Below are 19,380 nucleotides of genomic sequence, written 5' to 3' on the forward strand. Positions count from 1 at the left end.
AAAAATACAGTGGTTCATGCTGGTGATCGGGAATCCGAAAAGCCACTGGCAAAAAGCTATGAATTATTTTAAGCGCAAAATGCATTTTCTTTGAAGTCCATGTGCCATTAGGGCCCTTTTGCTCCCTTTTAAATTGTTTTTATGCTGTGAGTAATGTTAACCTTTGCTTTTGTAGTCATGTAATTCTCTCTTTCCCTCTCTCTTTCTCTCCTCCTGACACAAAGCATAGATGGAGGGATGGAATGGCTGGAAATAAAGTAGCGAAACCATTTACTGTGGGGAAGAGGAGGAGAAACCTTGTATGCTCTCTTCCATAAATGCCCCTTTTCTGCCTTAGATCTATAGGAGAGGTTCTTTCTCAGAAGCTATACGTCTGATGTTGAAAATAATTGAAGAACTGCTCTACTCACTGGAGAAATACAAAAGACCATTACAACAGCGCCTTCAGAAATTATTCATACTTTAGTGCCTAATTGTAAACAGGATGCATGTTTTTGGAATATTTGTATTCCTTACAGGCTTCCTTGTTTTCACTCTATCATTTAGGTGAGTATTGTGGAGTAACTACAATGTTGTTGATCCATCTACAGTTTTCTTCTATCACAGCCATTAAACTCTGTTACTGATTTAAAGCCACTATTGGCCTCATGGTGAAATCCCTGCAGAGTTTCCTTCCTCTCTGGGAACTTAGTTAGAAAAGACACCTGTAACTTTGTAGTGACTGGGTGTATTGAGACATCATCCAAAGTGTAATTAATAGCTTCACCTTGCTCAAAGAGATATTCAAAGTCTGCTTTTTGATTTGTTTAGCTACCTACCAATAGTTGCCCTTCTTTGCGAGGCATTGGAAAACATCCCTGGTCTATGTGGTTGAATCTGTGTTTGAAATGTACTGCTCGACTGAGGGACCTTACAGATAATTGTGTGGGGTACAGATGAGGTAGTCTTTCAAAAATCATGTTGAACACTATTATTGCACACATAGTCCATGCAATTTATTATGACTTGTTAAGCACCTTTTTTCTTCCTGAACTTATTTAGGCTATCCATAACAAAGGGGTTGACTCAAGACATTTAATCTTTTAATTTTTAATTTATTTGTAATATTTTCTAAACACAATTTCACTTTGACATTACTGGGTATTGTTTGTAGGCCAGTGACACACAATCTCAATTTAATCAATTTTAAATTCAGGCTGTAACACAACAAAGTGTGGAAAAAGTTAAGGGTGTGAATACTTTCTGAAGGCATTGCACATAGATATGGATGGAACAATGTTTTTACATTCTTCACTCAATGGCAGCCAGGAAGGTACATAAGCCTATTACCAAAATGAATAGTATCAGATCATGTTTAACTAACATCGTCATATGTTGTATAGGCATAGAGCCAATGTCAGTTATATCCTAGTATAGGTGTACTGTGAGGATACAGAGATCGTATGATGATGATAAGCTTCATAAGAAAGACAGAGAACTTTGAAATAAGGAATGATTGCCAACACCTTACTCTAATACCTGTGTAGTAACAGCGTATTCATGTAATATGAATAGACTGTAATACGGATGGTTAGTAATATGGATGGTTACATAACGATGCCTGCCACTGACTACCTCTACGGCTCCATACCACGTGAACACTTCAGCTGCCTTGATCTCCTCTCCTCACCGCACGGTTAGACAACCGCGCGTGATTTCCATGGGAACGTCGTCACGCAAAGGAAATTACCGGGTTTGCTTGGTCAGTGGGCTTGGTTGGTTGACAATAATCTTGCTATGGCTGCAAAGGTAAGCTCACATTTTCCGAGGAAAAAAATACAGTTTTTGTCAGTAGGTGAACAAGACAATGTCGGAATAGATAACGACACCTTCGAACGCAGGGACGACTTTCTCACACACTGACTTCCTCCCCCATCTATTGATAGATGGCTAGCCAGCTAGCTACTAGTTAGCCTGCTAAGAGGATGTTCGAGGTTAACATTAGCCAGTGGCAATGACATTGGGCATTACAGTGTAGGAGGACGGGGCTACTTGCAGAAGTCAAGGTTGTAATGGGATGCATCCTTTCCCTGTGATGCACTATGCGGAAGCCGGTTATCAGACCAACCTGTCAGTGAAACCAGTGGTCTCTGTCCCTCCCTTTCCCCACGTCCCGTGTGGCCGGCTGATTAGCATGTCATTGACTTAAAGCCGGCTGTAGCCTAGTAACCTTGGTTAGCATAATGCTACATGAGCTTCTCCCCATACACATACACTACAGTAATATAAGGCTTCTGTTGTTGCACACGCCACTGGGGCCAGTTATTAATTCACATAAGGTGATATAGCGCGTAATCTGCCTCGAGCCACGTTTTTGAATGAAGAAAGTGTTCCCTCCCACCAAAATGTAATAACTTATAAACTCACAGCTGAATCCTCTATTATTATGTACAGCCCCGTTTCATATAATAATTCCATATAAAGACCGCAACTTGTTGAATCTTAACATTGTCAAATGATACAGGTGGCATTTGCACATCATCATTGAGACTTATAGTGCCTTGCAAAAGTATTCATCCCCTTTGGCGTTTTTCCTATTTTGTTGCATTACAACCTGTAATTTAAATCGATTTTTATTTGGATTTCATGTAATGGACATACACAAAATAGTCCAGATTGGTGAAGTGAAAAAAATAACTTGTTTCAAAAAAAATCTTTAAAATAAAAAACGGAAAAGTGGTGTGTGCATATGTATTCACCCCCTTTGCTATGAAGCCCCTAAATAAGATCTGGTGCAACCAATTACCTTCAGAAGTCACATAATTAGTTAAATAAAGTTCACCTGTGTGCAATCTCAGTGTCACATGATCTCAGTATACACACACACACACACGCGCACCTGTTCTGAAAGGCCCGAAAGTCTGCAACACCACTAAGCAAGTGGCACCACCAAGCAAGCGGCACCATGAAGACCAAGGAGCTCTCCAAAACAGATCAGGGACGAAGTTGTGGAGAAGTACAGATCAGGGTTGGGTTATACAAAAAATATCCTAAACTTTGAACATCCCACAGAGCACCATTAAATCCATTATTAAAACATTTTTGAAAGAATATGGCACCACAACAAACCTGCCAAGAGAGGGCCGCCCACCAAAACTGACAGACCAGGCAAAGAGGGCATTAATCAGAGAGGCAACAAAGAGACCAAAGATTCAATTTTTATTTAACCAGGTAGGCCAGTTGAGAGCAAGTTCTTATTTTCAACTGCGACCTGGCCAAGATAAAGCAAAGCAGTGCGACACAAACACAGAGTTACACATGGAATAAACAAACGAACAGTCAATAACACAGTAGAAAAAAAATCTATATACAGTGTGTGCAAATGAGGTAAGATTAGGGAGGTAAGGCAATAAATAGGCCGTAGTGGCGAAGTAATTACAATTTAGCAATTAAACACTGGAGTGATAGATGTGCATAAGATGAATGTGCAAGTAGAGATACTGGGGTGCAAAGGAGCAGAAAAAACAAAATGGGGATGACGTAGTTGGATGGGCTATGTACAGGTGCAATGATCTATGAGCTGCTCTGATAGCTGATGCTTAAAGTTAGTGAGGTAGATATGAGTCTCCAGCTTCAGTGATTTTTGCCGGTGGGTTTGGCGACGAATATGAAGCGAGGGCCAGCCAACGAGAGCATACAGGTTGCAGTGGTGGGTAGTATATGGGCTTTGGTGACAAAACGGATGGCACTATGATAGACTGCATCTAGACTGCATCCAATTTGCTGAGGAGAGTGTTGGAGGCTATTCTGTAAATGACGTCGCTGAAGTCAAGGATCGGTAGGATAGTCAGTTTTACGAGGATATGTTTGGCAGCATGAGTGAAGGATGCTTTGTTGTGAAATAGGAAGCCGATTCTAGATTTAATTTTGGATTGGAGATGCTTAATGCGAGTCTGGAAGGAGAGTTTACAGTCTAACCAGACACCTAGGTATTTGTAGTTGTTCACATATTCTAAGTCAGAACTGTCCAGAGTAGTGATGCTGGACGGGTGGGCAGGTGCGGGCAGCGATCGGTTGAAGAGCATGCATTTAGTTTTGCTTGCATTTAAGAGCAGTTGGAGGTCACGGAAGGAGAGTTGTATGGCATTGAAGCTCGTCTGGAGGTTAGTTAACACAGTGTCCAAAGAAGTATACAGAATGGTGTCATCTGCGAATCAGAGAATCACCAGCAGCAAGAGCAACATCATTGATGTATACAGAGAAAAGAGTCAGCCCGAGATCTGATTTGACACACTGAACTCTGTCGGAGAAGTAGTTGGTGAACCAGGCGAGGCAGTCATTTGAGAAACCAATGCTGTTGAGTCTGCCGATAAGAATGTGGTGATTGACAGAGTGGAAAGCCTTGGCCAGGTCGATGAATACGGCTGCACAGTATTGTCTTTTATCGATGGCAGTTATGATATCGTTTAGGACCTTGAGCATGGCTGAGGTGCTCCCATGACCAGCTCGGAAACCAGATTGCATAGCGGAGAATGTACGGTGGGATTCGAAATGGTCGGTGATCTGTTTGTTAACTTGGCTTTTGAAGACCTTAGACAGGCAGGGTAGGATCGATATAGGTCTGTAGCAGTTTGGGTCTAGAGGGTCTAGAGTGTCTCTCCCTTTGAAGAGGGGGATGACCGCGGCAGCTTTCCAATCTTTGGGGATCTCAGACGATACGAAAGAGAGGTTAAACAGGCTAGTAATAAGGGTTGCAACAATTGCGGCGGATAATTTTAGAAAGAGAGGGCTGTCTAGCCCAGATTATTTGTAGGGGTCCAGATTTTGCAACTCTTTCAGAACATCAGCTATCAGGATTTGGGTGAAGGAGAAATTTGGGATGCTTGGGCAAGTTGCTGTGGGTGCAGGGCTGTTGACCGGGGTAGGGGTAGCCAGGTGGAAAGCATGGCCAGCCGTAGAAAATGCTTATTGAAATTCTCAATTATCGTGGATTTATCGGTGGTGACAGTGTTTCCTAGCCTCAGTGCAGTGTGTAGCTGGGAGGAGGTGCTCTTATTATCAATGGACTTCAGTGTTGCAGAACCTTTTGGAGTTTGTGCTACCGGATGCAAATTTCTGTTTGTTAAAGCTAGCCTTTGCTCTCCTAACTGCCTGTGTATATTGGTTCCTAACTTCCCTGAAAAGTTGCATATCGCGGGGGCTATTCGATGCTAATGCAGTACGCCACAGGATGTTTTTGTGCTGGTCAAGGGCAGTCAGGTCTGGAGTGAACCAAGGGCTATATCTGTTCCTGGTTCTACATTTTTTGAATGGGGCATGCTTATTTAAGATGGCAAGGAAAGCACTTTAAAAAAAAAAAATAACCAGGCATCCTCTGACGGAATGAGGTCAATATCCTTCCAGGATACCTGGGCCAGGTCGATTAGAAAGGCCCGCTCGCTGAAGGGTTTTAGGGAGTGTTTGACAGTGATGAGGGGTGGTCGTTTGACCGCAGACCCATTATGGATGCAGGAAAGGATCGCTGACGGAGCTGCAAAGCTCCACAGTTGAGATTGGAGTGTCATAGGACCACTTTAAGCTGTACACTCCACAGAGCTGGGCTTTACGAAGAGTGGCCATAAAAAAGCCAATTCTTAAAGAAAAATATAAGCAAGCACATTTGGTGTTCACCAAAAGGCATGTGGGAGACCCCCCAAACATATGGAGGAAGGCCCTCTGGTCAGATGAGACAAAAAATAAAAAAGTTGCTTTTTGGCCTTCAAGGAAAACACTGTTTGGCACTAACCCAACACCTCTCATCACCCCGAGAACATCATCCCCACAGTGAAGCATGGTGGTGGCAGCATCATGCTGTGGGGATGTTTTTCAGAGGCAGGGACTGGGAAACTGGTCAGAATTGAAGGAATGATGGATGGTGCTAAATACAGGTAAATTCTTGAGGGAAGCCTGTTTCAATCTTCCAGAGATTTGAGACTGGGATGGAGGTTCATTCACCTTCCAGCAGACAATGACCCTAAGCATACTGCTAAAGCAACACTTGAGTGGTTTAAGGGGAAACATTTAAAAGTCTTGGAATGGCCTATTCACAGCACAGACCTCAATCCAATTGAGAATCTGTGGTATGACTTAAAGATTGCTGTACACCAGCGGAACCCATCCAACTTGAAGGAGCTGGAGCAGTTTTGCCTTGAAGAACGGGCAAAAATCCCAGTGGCTAGATGTGCCTGTAATGAATACTCCTGACGACCCAACGGCACCGGAGGGTGGAGCGGGCGGGGGAGCAGAGGCGGCCGCCTACCTCAGGGGTGAGGTCCGGCAGGCTGGTTCGGCAAGGTCGTGGACTGACCCGACGTTCTGCGTCGAGGCTGATGTCCAGTGGGTCTGTTCGGGGGTCGACCCAGACGTCTGGGAGCAGGGCGATCACTGTGGAATGCCTGAATCATCTCTGGGTCGATGATGTCCTGGTCGGGGACCCAGGACCGGTCTTCAGGCCCATAACCTTCCCAGTCCACTAGATAGTGGATGCGACCTCTCAGGTATTTGGAATCAAGGATGGTCTGATGGGCGTAGGCAGGTTCCCCTCCGACGTCCAACAGTGGTGGCGCACTGCAGGTTGAGACTGGAGGATGAAGAGGACTGTAGGTGACCGGTTTTAACAGAGACATGAAAGGATGAGGAGATTTTATACTGACGGGGTAACTGGAGGCGGTACGTGATAGGGTTATCTTGAAGGGACCAATGAAGCGAGGACAGAACTTTTTGCAGGGGAGGCAGATGTCTCTGGTAGAGAACCACATACACACGTTGTCTACGGTGAAAGAGCGTCATAGGTCGGTGGTGTCTTTCGACAAAGCGTTTCTGGGTATTAGAGGCCTCCTGCAGATGCCGGTGAGCGGTCTCCCATACCTGCTCACTACGCTGAAACTATTCGTCGACAGCTGGAACAGTACCAGGCTCCGCCTTCCAGGGAAACATGGGGGGGTTGGTAACCAAGTACACACTGAAACGGAGTAAGGCGGAGGGATGAATGCATGAGTAAGTTCTGAGCGTATTTGGCCAAGCCATATACTGACTCCAGTCGTGTGGAGAGGCAGAATATTTTTGGCAGAGGTATTTCCCTATTTCTTGGTTCAGGTGTTCCGTCTGCCGGTTGGTCTGGGGATGGTACCTGGAGGAGAGGCTGAGAGCGACCCCCAGTCGGTCACAGAACGCTCGCCACACCCGGGTGACAAACTGGGGCCCGCGGTCAGAGACTATGTCGTCCGGAATCCCATACAGATGGAACACCTGCTGGAACATACACTCAGCCAATTCAATGGTGTTAGGTAAATGAGGAAGAGGAACCAGATGACACATTTTTGAAAAATGGTCTACTATGACAAGGATGGTGGTGTTACCAGAGGATTCAGGAAGGTCTTTGATGAAGTCAACAGCTATGTGGGACCAGGGTCTGTGAGGGATTGGCAAAGGTTAAAGTTTACTGGAAGGGAGATGAGAGCTTTTGGTTTGGGCGCAGACTGGACAGGAGAGTATGTAATCCCTTACATCGGATGCCATTGAGGACCACCAGAACTTACGGGCTAGAAGTCCGGTGGTTCGTGTAATGCCTGGTTGTCCTGACCCCAAGGACGTGTGACACCATTGCATCAGTTGGGGTCTAACAGCTGCTGGTACGTAACTCTTCCCAGCTGGTGTCTTAGGAGGAGCCGGATCTGAGGTTAGGGCTTCTTGTATGGCAGAGTGAACCTCCCACTGTACCGGTCCCACAATGCAAGAGGAAGGAAGAATGGGTGTAGGGTCTGAGTTACTGGTCGGAAGGTCAAACTTGCGGGAGAGAGCATCAGCTTTTACGTTGTTCTTTTAAGGGATGTAAGTAACACAAAAGCGTGTGAAGAGGAGGTCAGCGGGCTTGTCTGGAGTTTAACCTCTTGGCCCCTCTGATATATTCCAGATACAATGATCTGTTAGGACGAGAAAGGGATGTTGTGCGCCCTCCAACCAGTGGCGCCACTCCTCGAGGGCCAGCTTGATGGCGAGGAGTTCTGTTCCCCACATCGTAATTCCTCTCAGCGGAGGATAACTTCCGGGAGAAGGCACAGGGATGTGATTTTGAAGGTGTTTGAAAGAGTATGGCTCCTACTTCGGCGGCACCTGCCGGGTGAAAGGAAGGATCAGATCAGGTTGGAGAAGGACAGGATCTGAGGTGAAGAGGCATTTCAAGTTTTTTGAAAGCGTTCAGGGCGGTATCAGTCCATTGAAGGGTCCGGGTCTTTTTGGCTGGTAAGGTCAGTGAGGGGAGAGGCAGTAGAACTGAAGTTCCGAATGAACCGGCGATAGTAGTTGGAGAACCCAATGAAACGTTGGAGTTCCTTAACGGTGGTGGGTTTGGGCCAGTTACTGACGGCGGTGACTTTGTTCTCATCCATGCTGACCCCTCCAGGTGTCAGTACGAAACCGAGGAAGTTTACCGAGGTTACATGGAAGGTGCTCTTTTCAGTCTTCACATAAAGGTTATGGTCAAGGAGCTGTTAAAGAACCTTTTGCACATGCTGTATGTGTTCCTTTAGGGAGTCGGAGTAAATCAGGATGTCATCAATGTAGACGATGAGAAAGCAGTTGATCATATCCTGGAAAACCTCATTCATAAAGGATTGGAAGACGGCGGGGGCGTTAGTAAGGCCGTAGGGCATGACCAGGTATTCGTAGTGCCCTCGTGCGGTGATAAAGGCCGTCTTCCATTCGTCGCCTTCACGTATACGGACAAGGTTATATGCACTTCGCAGGTCGAGTTTTGTTTAGATGTTGGCGCGGTCCACTTGTTCAAGGGTTGCTGGGATCAGAGGAAGACGGTTCTTGACATCATTCAGGGAACGGTAATCAATACATGGTCGGAGACCACTGTCCTTTTTTCCAACGAAGAAGAAGCTGGAGACAGCCGGGGAAGGAAGAATGAAACCGTTTCAGTGTTTCATCAATGTAGTACTCCATTGCGTCATTTTCCAGGATAGATAGGGGGTAAACACGCCACTTCGGTGGGGGCACTCAGGGACACACAGGGAGTAAGTCAGTCCCCTGGGCGATGTGGTGGCAGAGTGGAGGCCTTGATTTTGCTGAAGACATTGCTGTACTGGGCGTATTCAGACAGTATGGTGGGTGGCACTGCAGAGGCCTCAATGGTGGTGGCTCTGCAGGGTAGGCTGAGAAACGGTGAAGCAGGTAGATTACCAGAACAGTAGTTCACCTTGTTGCCACGAGATGGCAGGGTCGTGACGACAAAGCCAGGGGTGTCTGAGGATGAGTGGCTGTTTGGGGGATGAGAGTTCCATGGTTTTCGTGCGGAAGACTCCAATATGGAGGGTGACGCTCTGTGTCAGGTGTGTAATGAAGCCCGTACCCAATGGCTGCCTGTCCAGGGTGTTACTCCTTAAGGGAGGGGTGACAGGTGTTAGATCAATGTCAAGCTCTTGATCGATAAAATTACCTGCTGCTCCCGAATCTATCAAGCCCTCTACGTACTTAGTAACCTCCTTCAAGGTTATCAATACTGGGATGGAGAATTGCTTCTGGGAGATATTTAGAAATAAGGACGCGCCTACCTGCATGGTAGCAGAGGGACCCTTTTCATCTCTTCGTGGGGGGCGAACAGGGCAATGGCTGAGTAGATGATCTTTCCCTCCACAGTATAGGCAGAGCCCTTCTTGGATCAGCCTTTGATGTTCGATACACGGGAGAGGAGCATGGCCCAACTGCATGGACTCTGGAAGACTCGGACGGGATGACGGAATCATGGAAAGAGAAGGTTTCGGGTTCCTGGGTGGCAGAGTTCTTTGGCGGTCGGCGATGAGGTGGTCGATGGAGATACGAATGCATTGATTTAAATCCTGAAGGTCACCTCTACAAGCCAGCTCCACCTGAAGTTCCCTGTTGAGCCCTCTTCGGTAGACGGTAAGTAACGCAGCCTCACTCCATCCACTCCCTGCAGCCACGGTGCGGAACTCGAGGGCATACTCGGCAGCTGAATTGCGTCCTTGTGGAAGTTCTATGACGAGGTCTCCTATAGGACGACCGGAAGGAGAGCGATCGAATACCTCTTTGAAGAGGGTGTGGAAATGTGTCTCGGATCCGAGTCTGTGCTGTTGGCAGTCCATATGGCGGTGGCCCAATCCAGGGCTTTGCTTGTGAGTAGAGACAACAAAATCCACCCCGCTCTTGTCGGTGGCAAAGTTAGGGGGGTTGTGCTCAATGTATTTGCTGCATTGCATCAGAAATCCCTGACATTTCCCAGGTGAACCGTCATATTTTCCAGGTATGGATATGAATGAAGGAGGGCTATGGGATACCTGGCATCGGAGGAGTAGGGATAGGCTGGCAGAGAAGATGACAGATTTCCTCCATACGCTCCTCTTGCTGGGTTAGCTGTAGTTCCGCTGAATCCATTCAGTTTTTAGGTGGGGTATTCTGTAATGAATACTCAGGGAGAAAAAGGTGTAGATTCACATGCAGAGCGTGGCATGTGTTTATTACAACCTTCACAGGAGGCAGGAATTGTGGTCACAAGCAGGCAATGGTGATACACAGGTAGGCAAACAGGCCGGTGAATCAGAACTAGGACTGAAGGCTATAACTGGTTCTCACAGACGAGCTAGGAAAAGGCTTAGTAGAGTCAAAAGGAACAATACCTCACAAAGGCACAAACAGAATGAACTGAACTAAATAAGGAGCTGATGAGACCAGGTGAGTAACTAACACAGGTGAAATCAATGAACAAAAATGAAAGACAGGGCTATGTTCCAGAACACAAAGAAACAGGGCTATGTTCCAGAACACAAAGAAACAGGGCTACGTTCCAGAACACAAAGAAACAGGGCTATGTTCCAGAACACAAAGAAACAGGGCTACGTTCCAGAACACAAAGAAACAGGGCTATGTTCCAGAACACAAAGAAACAGGGCTACGTTCCAGAACACAAAGAAACAGGGCTACGTTCCAGAACACAAAGAAACAGGGCTATGTTCCAGAACACAAAGAAACAGGGCTACGTTCCAGAACACAAAGAAACAGGGCTACGTTCCAGAACACAAAGAAACAGGGCTATGTTCCAGAACACAAAGAAACAGGGCTATGTTCCAGAACACAAAGAAACAGGGCTATGTTCCAGAACACAAAGAAACAGGGCTACGTTCCAGAACACAAAGAAACAGGGCTACGTTCCAGAACACAAAGAAACAGGGCTATGTTCCAGAACACAAAGAAACAGGGCTATGTTCCAGAACACAAAGAAACAGGGCTATGTTCCAGAACACAAAGAAACAGGGCTACGTTCCAGAACACAAAGAAACAGGGCTATGTTCCAGAACACAAAGAAACAGGGCTATGTTCCAGAACACAAAGAAACAGGGCTACGTTCCAGAACACAAAGAAACAGGGCTATGTTCCAGACCCCAAAGAAACAGGGCTATGTTCCAGAACACAAAGAAACAGGGCTACGTTCCAGAACACAAAGAAACAGGGCTACGTTCCAGAACACAAAGAAACAGGGCTACGTTCTAGAACACAAAGAAACAGGGCTACGTTCTAGAACACAAAGAAACAGGGCTATGTTCCAGAACACAAAGAAACAGGGCTACGTTCCAGAACACAAAGAAACAGGGCTCCGTTCAAGAACACAAAGAAACAGGGCTACGTTCCAGAACACAAAGAAACAGGGCTACGTTCCAGAACACAAAGAAACAGGGCTATGTTCCAGAACACAAAGAAACAGGGCTATGTTCCAGAACACAAAGAAACAGGGCTATGTTCCAGAACACAAAGAAACAGGGCTACGTTCCAGAACACAAAGAAACAGGGCTATGTTCCAGAACACAAAGAAACAGGGCTATGTTCCAGAACACAAAGAAACAGGGCTATGTTCCAGAACACAAAGAAACAGAACACAAGGTTGACTAAGAAAATAAATACAGAACCTTACAGTGCCAAGCTTATAGAGACATACCCCAAGAGACGTGCAGCTGTAATTGCTGCAAAAGGTGGTTCTAGTGGGTGTATAGTTATGCACGCTCAAGTTTTTCATTTTTTTGTCTTATTTCTTGTTTGTTTCACAATAAAACATATATCTTCAAAGTGGTAGGCATGTTGTGTAAATAAAATGATACAAACCCCCCCCAAATCTATTTTAATTCCAGCTTGTAAGGCAACAAACAGGAAAAATGTGAAGGGGGCGAATACTTTCACAAGCCACTGTATGTCTACTATGAAAGGTATAAAGAAAAAGAGCACAATAAAGTTGAAAAGCATAAAACTAAAATTAAGACATTCAGTGAGTCTCAGGAATTCATTGTGTCATAAATATCAAAGGTCTCAATAATTCTGCATATCCTAATACTTTTTTTCCTTTTTTTCCCTACAGTAATATTTAACAGTTTAACAGTGGGTTGTTATTATAAGTACAAGTTTACTTTTATTGCAAAGTGGGGAAAACATCTTACAAGACATAACATTATCCTAGTAGCCTATGCCTATAGGCCTATCCATTTTATTTTGTATTTTTATTTATTCGTTACAGTTTATTTTTATTTATTGAACCTTTATTTAACTAGGCAAGTCAGTTAAGAACACATTCTTTTCTACAATGATGGCCTACCAAAAGGAAAAAGGCCTCCTGTGGGGACAGGGGCCTGGGGTTAAAAATAAAGAATATAAAAAATAACAGTGCCGATAAAAAACAGGTAAAATGGTGTGCAGGTGAAGACACCCAAGAGGGCTTTAATGAGTGCTTCAACAGAATTGTAAATTAAAGAAGTGTATTAGTTTCAGGTTATTACCACAGAGCTTGGTTGTTGATTATGTGATGATAATGTGTATGTAATTTCTTTCTCCAGGGGCAAAAGAGGGCTGACCCTACTGAGCTGAAAGCTATTTTCATAAAGGTCAGTTGTGTAAGAATCAATTTGCCTATAGAACAACAATATTTCCTTAGCTCACTGGATACAAGCCAACTTCATGTACTGGAAAGCCACTACTAATACTGCCTTTATTTGTAGGCTTCTTCTGGTTCAAGTCACAAAAACCAGAGTCAATAGCACATTTCTGTTTTTCACCATTGAGGTCTGAATCCTAACTTGAGATCCCTGCACTCAACTTGAATTTCTACCATTGACATCATTGCATGATTTATGCCTATTAAAGTCTTGAGTTACGTGTGAATGATCGCAAGTTAGGTGTCTGCCCAAAGACTGAAACAGTAGGTGTCAGTGTCTTCCTTGACCAATAGATCACTTATTAACAAATCAATTATGTTTTCTGTCTCTGTCTGTCTGTCTGTCTGTCTGTCTGTCTGTCTGTCTGTCTGTCTGTCTGTCTGTCTGTCTGTCTGTCTGTCTGTCTGTCTGTCTGTCTGTCTGTCTGTCTGTCTCTGTGTGTGTGTGTGTGTGTTTTTGTGTGCGTGTTTGCTGTTGCAGTATGCCAGCATCCAGAAGAACGATGAGGCCTTCATGTCTCCAGAGGACTTTGTGGTCCGGTTTCTCTATGCACATACTGACATCAGGCTGTCTGACGAGGCCACCTCATTGGTGGCTGGGGTGGTGGACCAGAAGAAAGATGGGTGGGTATGGTGGACAGACGACCAAGGCTCGTATCACAAAGCATATCAGAGAATGTGTGCTGTTCTAGGATCAGTTTGGCCTTTTAACCGTCTCACAAAGCTTTGTGAATACAGGCCCTGACCAGGAAAAACTCCAGGCTTTATGCCTAGTTAAAGGTTGGTTATAACAACAACCTGGAGTACTGCTAGAGTTATAGATAGGGTCTAGAGTACTGCTAGAGTTATAGATAGGTCCTGGAGTACTGCTAGGGTTATAGATAGGGCCTGGAGTACTGCTAGAGTTATAGATAGGGCATGGAGTACTGCTAGAGTTATAGATACAGCCTGGAGTACTGCTAGAGTTATAGATAGGGCCTGGAGTACTGCTAGAGTTATAGATAGGGCCTGGAGTACTACTAGAGTTATAGATAGGGCCTGGAGTACTGCTAGGGTTATAGATAGGGCCTAGAGTACTGCTAGAGTTATAGATAGGGCCTGGAGTACTGCTAGAGTTATAGATAGGGCCTGGAGTACTGCTAGAGTTATAGATAGGGCCTGGAGTACTACTAGAGTTATAGATAGGGCCTGGAGTACTGCTAGAGTTATAGATAGGGCCTGGAGTACTGCTAGAGTTATAGATAGGGCCTGGAGTACTACTAGAGTTATAGATAGGGCCTGGAGTACTGATAGGGTTATAGATAGGGCCTGGAGTACTGCTAGAGTTATAGATAGGGCCTGGAGTACTGATAGGGTTATAGATAGGGCCTGGAGTACTGCTAGAGTTATAGATAGGGCCTGGAGTACTGATAGGGTTATAGATAGGGCCTGGAGTACTGCTAGAGTTATAGATAGGGCCTGGAGTACTGATAGGGTTATAGATAGGGCCTGGAGAACTGATAGGGTTATAGATAGGGCCTGGAGTACTGCTAGAGTTATAGATAGGGCCTGGAGTACTGCTAGGGTTATAGATAGGGCCTGGAGTACTGCTAGGGTTATAGATAGGGACTGGAGTACTGCTAGGGTTATAGATAGGGCCTGGAGTACTGCTAGGGTTATAGATAGGGCCTGGAGTACTGCTAGGGTTATAGATAGGGCCTGGAGTACTACTAGAGTTATAGATAGGGCCTGGAGTACTGCTAGAGTTATAGATAGGGCCTGGAGTACTGCTAGAGTTATAGATAGGGCCTGGAGTACTGCTAGAGTTATAGATAGGGCATGGAGTACTGCTAGAGTTATAGATAGGGCATGGAGTACTGCTAGAGTTATAGATAGGGCATGGAGTACTGCTAGAGTTATAGATAGGGCATGGAGTACTGATAGGGTTATAGATAGGGCCTGGAATACTGCTAGAGTTATAGATAGGGCCTGGAGTACTGATAGAGTTATAGATAGGGCATGGAGTACTGCTAGGGTTATAGATAGGGCCTGGAGTACTGCTAGAGTTATAGATAGGGCCTGGAGTACTGCTAGAGTTATAGATAGGGCCTGGAGTACTGCTAGAGTTATAGATAGGGCATGGAGTACTGCTAGAGTTATAGATACAGCCTGGAGTACTGCTAGAGTTATAGATAGGGCCTGGAGTACTGCTAGAGTTATAGATAGGGCCTGGAGTACTACTACATTTACATTTACATTTTAGCCATTTAGCAGACGCTCTTATCCAGAGCGACTTACAAATTGGTGCATTCACCTATAATATCCAGTGGAACAACCACTTTACAATAGTGCATCTAAATCTTTTAAGGGGGGGGGTTCGAAGGATTACCTTATCCTAACCCAGGTATTCCTTGAAGAGGTGGGGTTTCAGGTGTCTCCGGAAGGTGGTGATTGACTCCGCTGTCCTGGCGTCGTGAGGGAGCTTGTTCCACCATTGGGGTGCCAGAGTTATAGATAGGGCCTGGAGTACTACTAGAGTTATAGATAGGGCCTGGAGTACTGCTAGGGTTATAGATAGGGCCTAGAGTACTGCTAGAGTTATAGATAGGGCCTGGAGTACTGCTAGAGTTATAGATAGGGCCTGGAGTACTGCTAGAGTTATAGATAGGGCCTGGAGTACTACTAGAGTTATAGATAGGGCCTGGAGTACTGCTAGGGTTATAGATAGGGCCTGGAGTACTGCTAGAGTTATAGATAGGGCCTGGAGTACTACTAGAGTTATAGATAGGGCCTGGAGTACTGCTAGGGTTATAGATAGGGCCTGGAGTACTGCTAGAGTTATAGATAGGGCCTGGAGTACTGATAGGGTTATAGATAGGGCCTGGAGTACTGCTAGAGTTATAGATAGGGCCTGGAGTACTGCTAGGGTTATAGATAGGGTCTGGAGTACTGCTAGAGTTATAGATAGGGCCTGGAGTACTGCTAGAGTTATAGATAGGGCCTGGAGTACTGATAGGGTTATAGATAGGGCCTGGAGTACTGCTAGAGTTATAGATAGGGCCTGGAGTACTGATAGGGTTATAGATAGGGCCTGGAGTACTGCTAGAGTTATAGATAGGGCCTGGAGTACTGATAGGGTTATAGATAGGGCCTGGAGAACTGATAGGGTTATAGATAGGGCCTGGAGTACTGCTAGAGTTATAGATAGGGCCTGGAGTACTGCTAGGGTTATAGATAGGGACTGGAGTACTGCTAGGGTTATAGATAGGGCCTGGAGTACTGCTAGGGTTATAGATAGGGCCTGGAGTACTGCTAGGGTTATAGATAGGGCCTGGAGTACTACTAGAGTTATAGATAGGGCCTGGAGTACTGCTAGAGTTATAGATAGGGCCTGGAGTACTGCTAGAGTTATAGATAGGGCATGGAGTACTGCTAGAGTTATAGATAGGGCATGGAGTACTGCTAGAGTTATAGATAGGGCATGGAGTACTGCTAGAGTTATAGATAGGGCATGGAGTACTGATAGGGTTATAGATAGGGCCTGGAGTACTGCTAGAGTTATAGATAGGGCCTGGAGTACTGATAGAGTTATAGATAGGGCATGGAGTACTGCTAGGGTTATAGATAGGGCCTGGAGTACTGCTAGAGTTATAGATAGGGCCTGGAGTACTGCTAGAGTTATAGATAGGGCCTGGAGTACTGCTAGAGTTATAGATAGGGCCTGGAGTACTGCTAGAGTTATAGATAGGGCCTGGAGTACTGCTAGAGTTATAGATAGGGCCTGGAGTACTACTAGAGTTATAGATAGGGCCTGGAGTACTGCTAGGGTTATAGATAGGGCCTGGAGTACTGCTAGAGTTATAGATAGGGCCTGGAGTACTACTAGAGTTATAGATAGGGCCTGGAGTACTGATAGGGTTATAGATAGGGCCTGGAGTACTGCTAGAGTTATAGATAGGGCCTGGAGTACTGATAGGGTTATAGAGAGGGCCTGGAGTACTGCTAGAGTTATAGATAGGGCCTGGAGTACTGCTAGGGTTATAGATAGGGTCTGGAGTACTGCTAGAGTTATAGATAGGGCCTGGAGTACTGCTAGAGTTATAGATAGGGCCTGGAGTACTGATAGGGTTATAGATAGGGCCTGGAGTACTGCTAGAGTTATAGATAGGGCCTGGAGTACTGCTAGAGTTATAGATAGGGCCTGGAGTACTGAAAGGGTTATAGATAGGGCCTGGAGTACTACTAGAGTTATAGATAGGGCCTGGAGTACTGCTAGAGTTATAGATAGGGCCTGGAGTACTGCTAGAGTTATAGATAGGGCATGGAGTACTGCTAGAGTTATAGATAGGGCATGGAGTACTGCTAGAGTTATAGATAGGGCATGGAGTACTGATAGGGTTATAGATAGGGCCTGGAGTACTGCTAGAGTTATAGATAGGGCCTGGAGTACTGATAGAGTTATAGATAGGGCATGGAGTACTGCTAGGGTTATAGATAGGGCCTGGAGTACTGCTAGAGTTATAGATAGGGCCTGGAGTACTGCTAGAGTTATAGATAGGGCCTGGAGTACTGCTAGAGTTATAGATAGGGCCTGGAGTACTGCTAGAGTTATAGATAGGGCCTGGAGTACTACTAGAGTTATAGATAGGGCCTGGAGTACTGCTAGGGTTATAGATAGGGCCTGGAGTACTGCTAGAGTTATAGATAGGGCCTGGAGTACTACTAGAGTTATAGATAGGGCCTGGAGTACTGATAGGGTTATAGATAGGGCCTGGAGTACTGCTAGAGTTATAGATAGGGCCTGGAGTACTGATAGGGTTATAGAGAGGGCCTGGAGTACTGCTAGAGTTATAGATAGGGCCTGGAGTACTGCTAGGGTTATAGATAGGGTCTGGAGTACTGCTAGAGTTATAGATAGGGCCTGGAGTACTGCTAGAGTTATAGATAGGGCCTGGAGTACTGATAGGGTTATAGATAGGGCCTGGAGTACTGCTAGAGTTATAGATAGGGCCTGGAGTACTGCTAGAGTTATAGATAGGGCCTGGAGTACTGAAAGGGTTATAGATAGGGCCTGGAGTACTGCTAGAGTTATAGATAGGGCCTGGAGTACTGATAGGGTTATAGATAGGGCCTGGAGTACTGATAGGGTTATAGATAGGGCCTGGAGTACTGCTAGAGTTATAGATAGGGCCTGGAGTACTGCTAGGGTTATAGATAGGGCCTGGAGTACTGCTAGGGTTATAGATAGGGACTGGAGTACTGCTAGGGTTATAGATAGGGCCTGGAGTACTGCTAGGGTTATAGATAGGGCCTGGAGTACTGCTAGGGTTATAGATAGGGCCTGGAGTACTACTAGAGTTATAGATAGGGCCTGGAGTACTGCTAGAGTTATAGATAGGGCCTGGAGTACTGCTAGAGTTATAGATAGGGCATGGAGTACTGCTAGAGTTATAGATAGGGCATGGAGTACTGCTAGAGTTATAGATAGGGCATGGAGTACTGATAGGGTTATAGATAGGGCCTGGAGTACTGCTAGAGTTATAGATAGGGCCTGGAGTACTGATAGAGTTATAGATAGGGCATGGAGTACTGCTAGGGTTATAGATAGGGCCTGGAGTACTGCTAGAGTTATAGATAGGGCCTGGAGTACTGCTAGAGTTATAGATAGGGCCTGGAGTACTGCTAGAGTTATAGATAGGGCCTGGAGTACTGCTAGAGTTATAGATAGGGCCTGGAGTACTGCTAGGGTTATAGATAGGGCCTGGAGTACTGCTAGAGTTATAGATAGGGCCTGGAGTACTGCTAGAGTTATAGATACAGCCTGGAGTACTGCTAGGGTTATAGATAGGGCCTGGAGTACTGCTAGATTTATAGATAGGGCCTGGAGTACTGCTAGAGATAGGGCCTGGAGTACTGCTAGAGTTATAGATAGGGCCTGGAGTACTGCTAGAGTTATAGATAGGGCCTGGAGTACTGCTAGAGATAGGGCCTGGAGTACTGCTAGAGTTATAGATAGGGCCTGGAGTACTGCTAGAGTTATAGATAGGGCCTGGAGTACTGCTAGAGATAGGGCCTGGAGTACTGCTAGGGTTATAGATAGGGCCTGGAGTACTGCTAGAGTTATAGATAGGGCCTGGAGTACTGCTAGGGTTATAGATAGGGCCTGGAGTACTGCTAGGGTTATAGATAGGGCCTGGAGTACTGCTAGATTTATAGATAGGGCCTGGAGTACTGCTAGAGATAGGGCCTGGAGTACTGCTAGAGATAGGGCCTGGAGTACTGCTAGAGTTATAGATAGGGCCTAGCCCTTATTTTGTAATGCACAGGATGCAACCCAAATAATAAAAAAAATTTTAGCTCATGATGAATTTATTTAGCACCTATTTATTTGATTTATTATGTTTAAAAAATAAACTCTTAGAAATCCTCAAAGGCCCTTTGTCAGG

At 45.4% G+C, this 19,380-nt stretch overlaps 1 protein-coding gene across 1 annotated transcript in view; it reads left to right on the forward strand.

Annotated features, from left to right (window-relative positions):
* The first annotated feature begins 1,662 nt into the window (after positions 1 to 1,662).
* The window catches only part of slc25a13 (solute carrier family 25 member 13), a 90,461-nt gene continuing 72,743 nt past the window's right edge, over positions 1,663 to 19,380 (forward strand). The window contains exons 1-3 of the mRNA XM_082970223.1: positions 1,663 to 1,788; positions 12,858 to 12,905; positions 13,437 to 13,579. Of these exons, the coding sequence (XP_082826349.1) occupies positions 1,777 to 1,788; positions 12,858 to 12,905; positions 13,437 to 13,579 (203 nt within the window). The 5' untranslated portion in view covers positions 1,663 to 1,776. The remainder of the gene's footprint in view (positions 1,789 to 12,857; positions 12,906 to 13,436; positions 13,580 to 19,380) is intronic.

The sequence above is a fragment of the Salmo salar genome, chromosome 27, assembly GCF_965601325.2.
Source record: "Salmo salar chromosome 27, fSalSal1, whole genome shotgun sequence".
Lineage (NCBI taxonomy): Eukaryota > Metazoa > Chordata > Actinopteri > Salmoniformes > Salmonidae > Salmo > Salmo salar.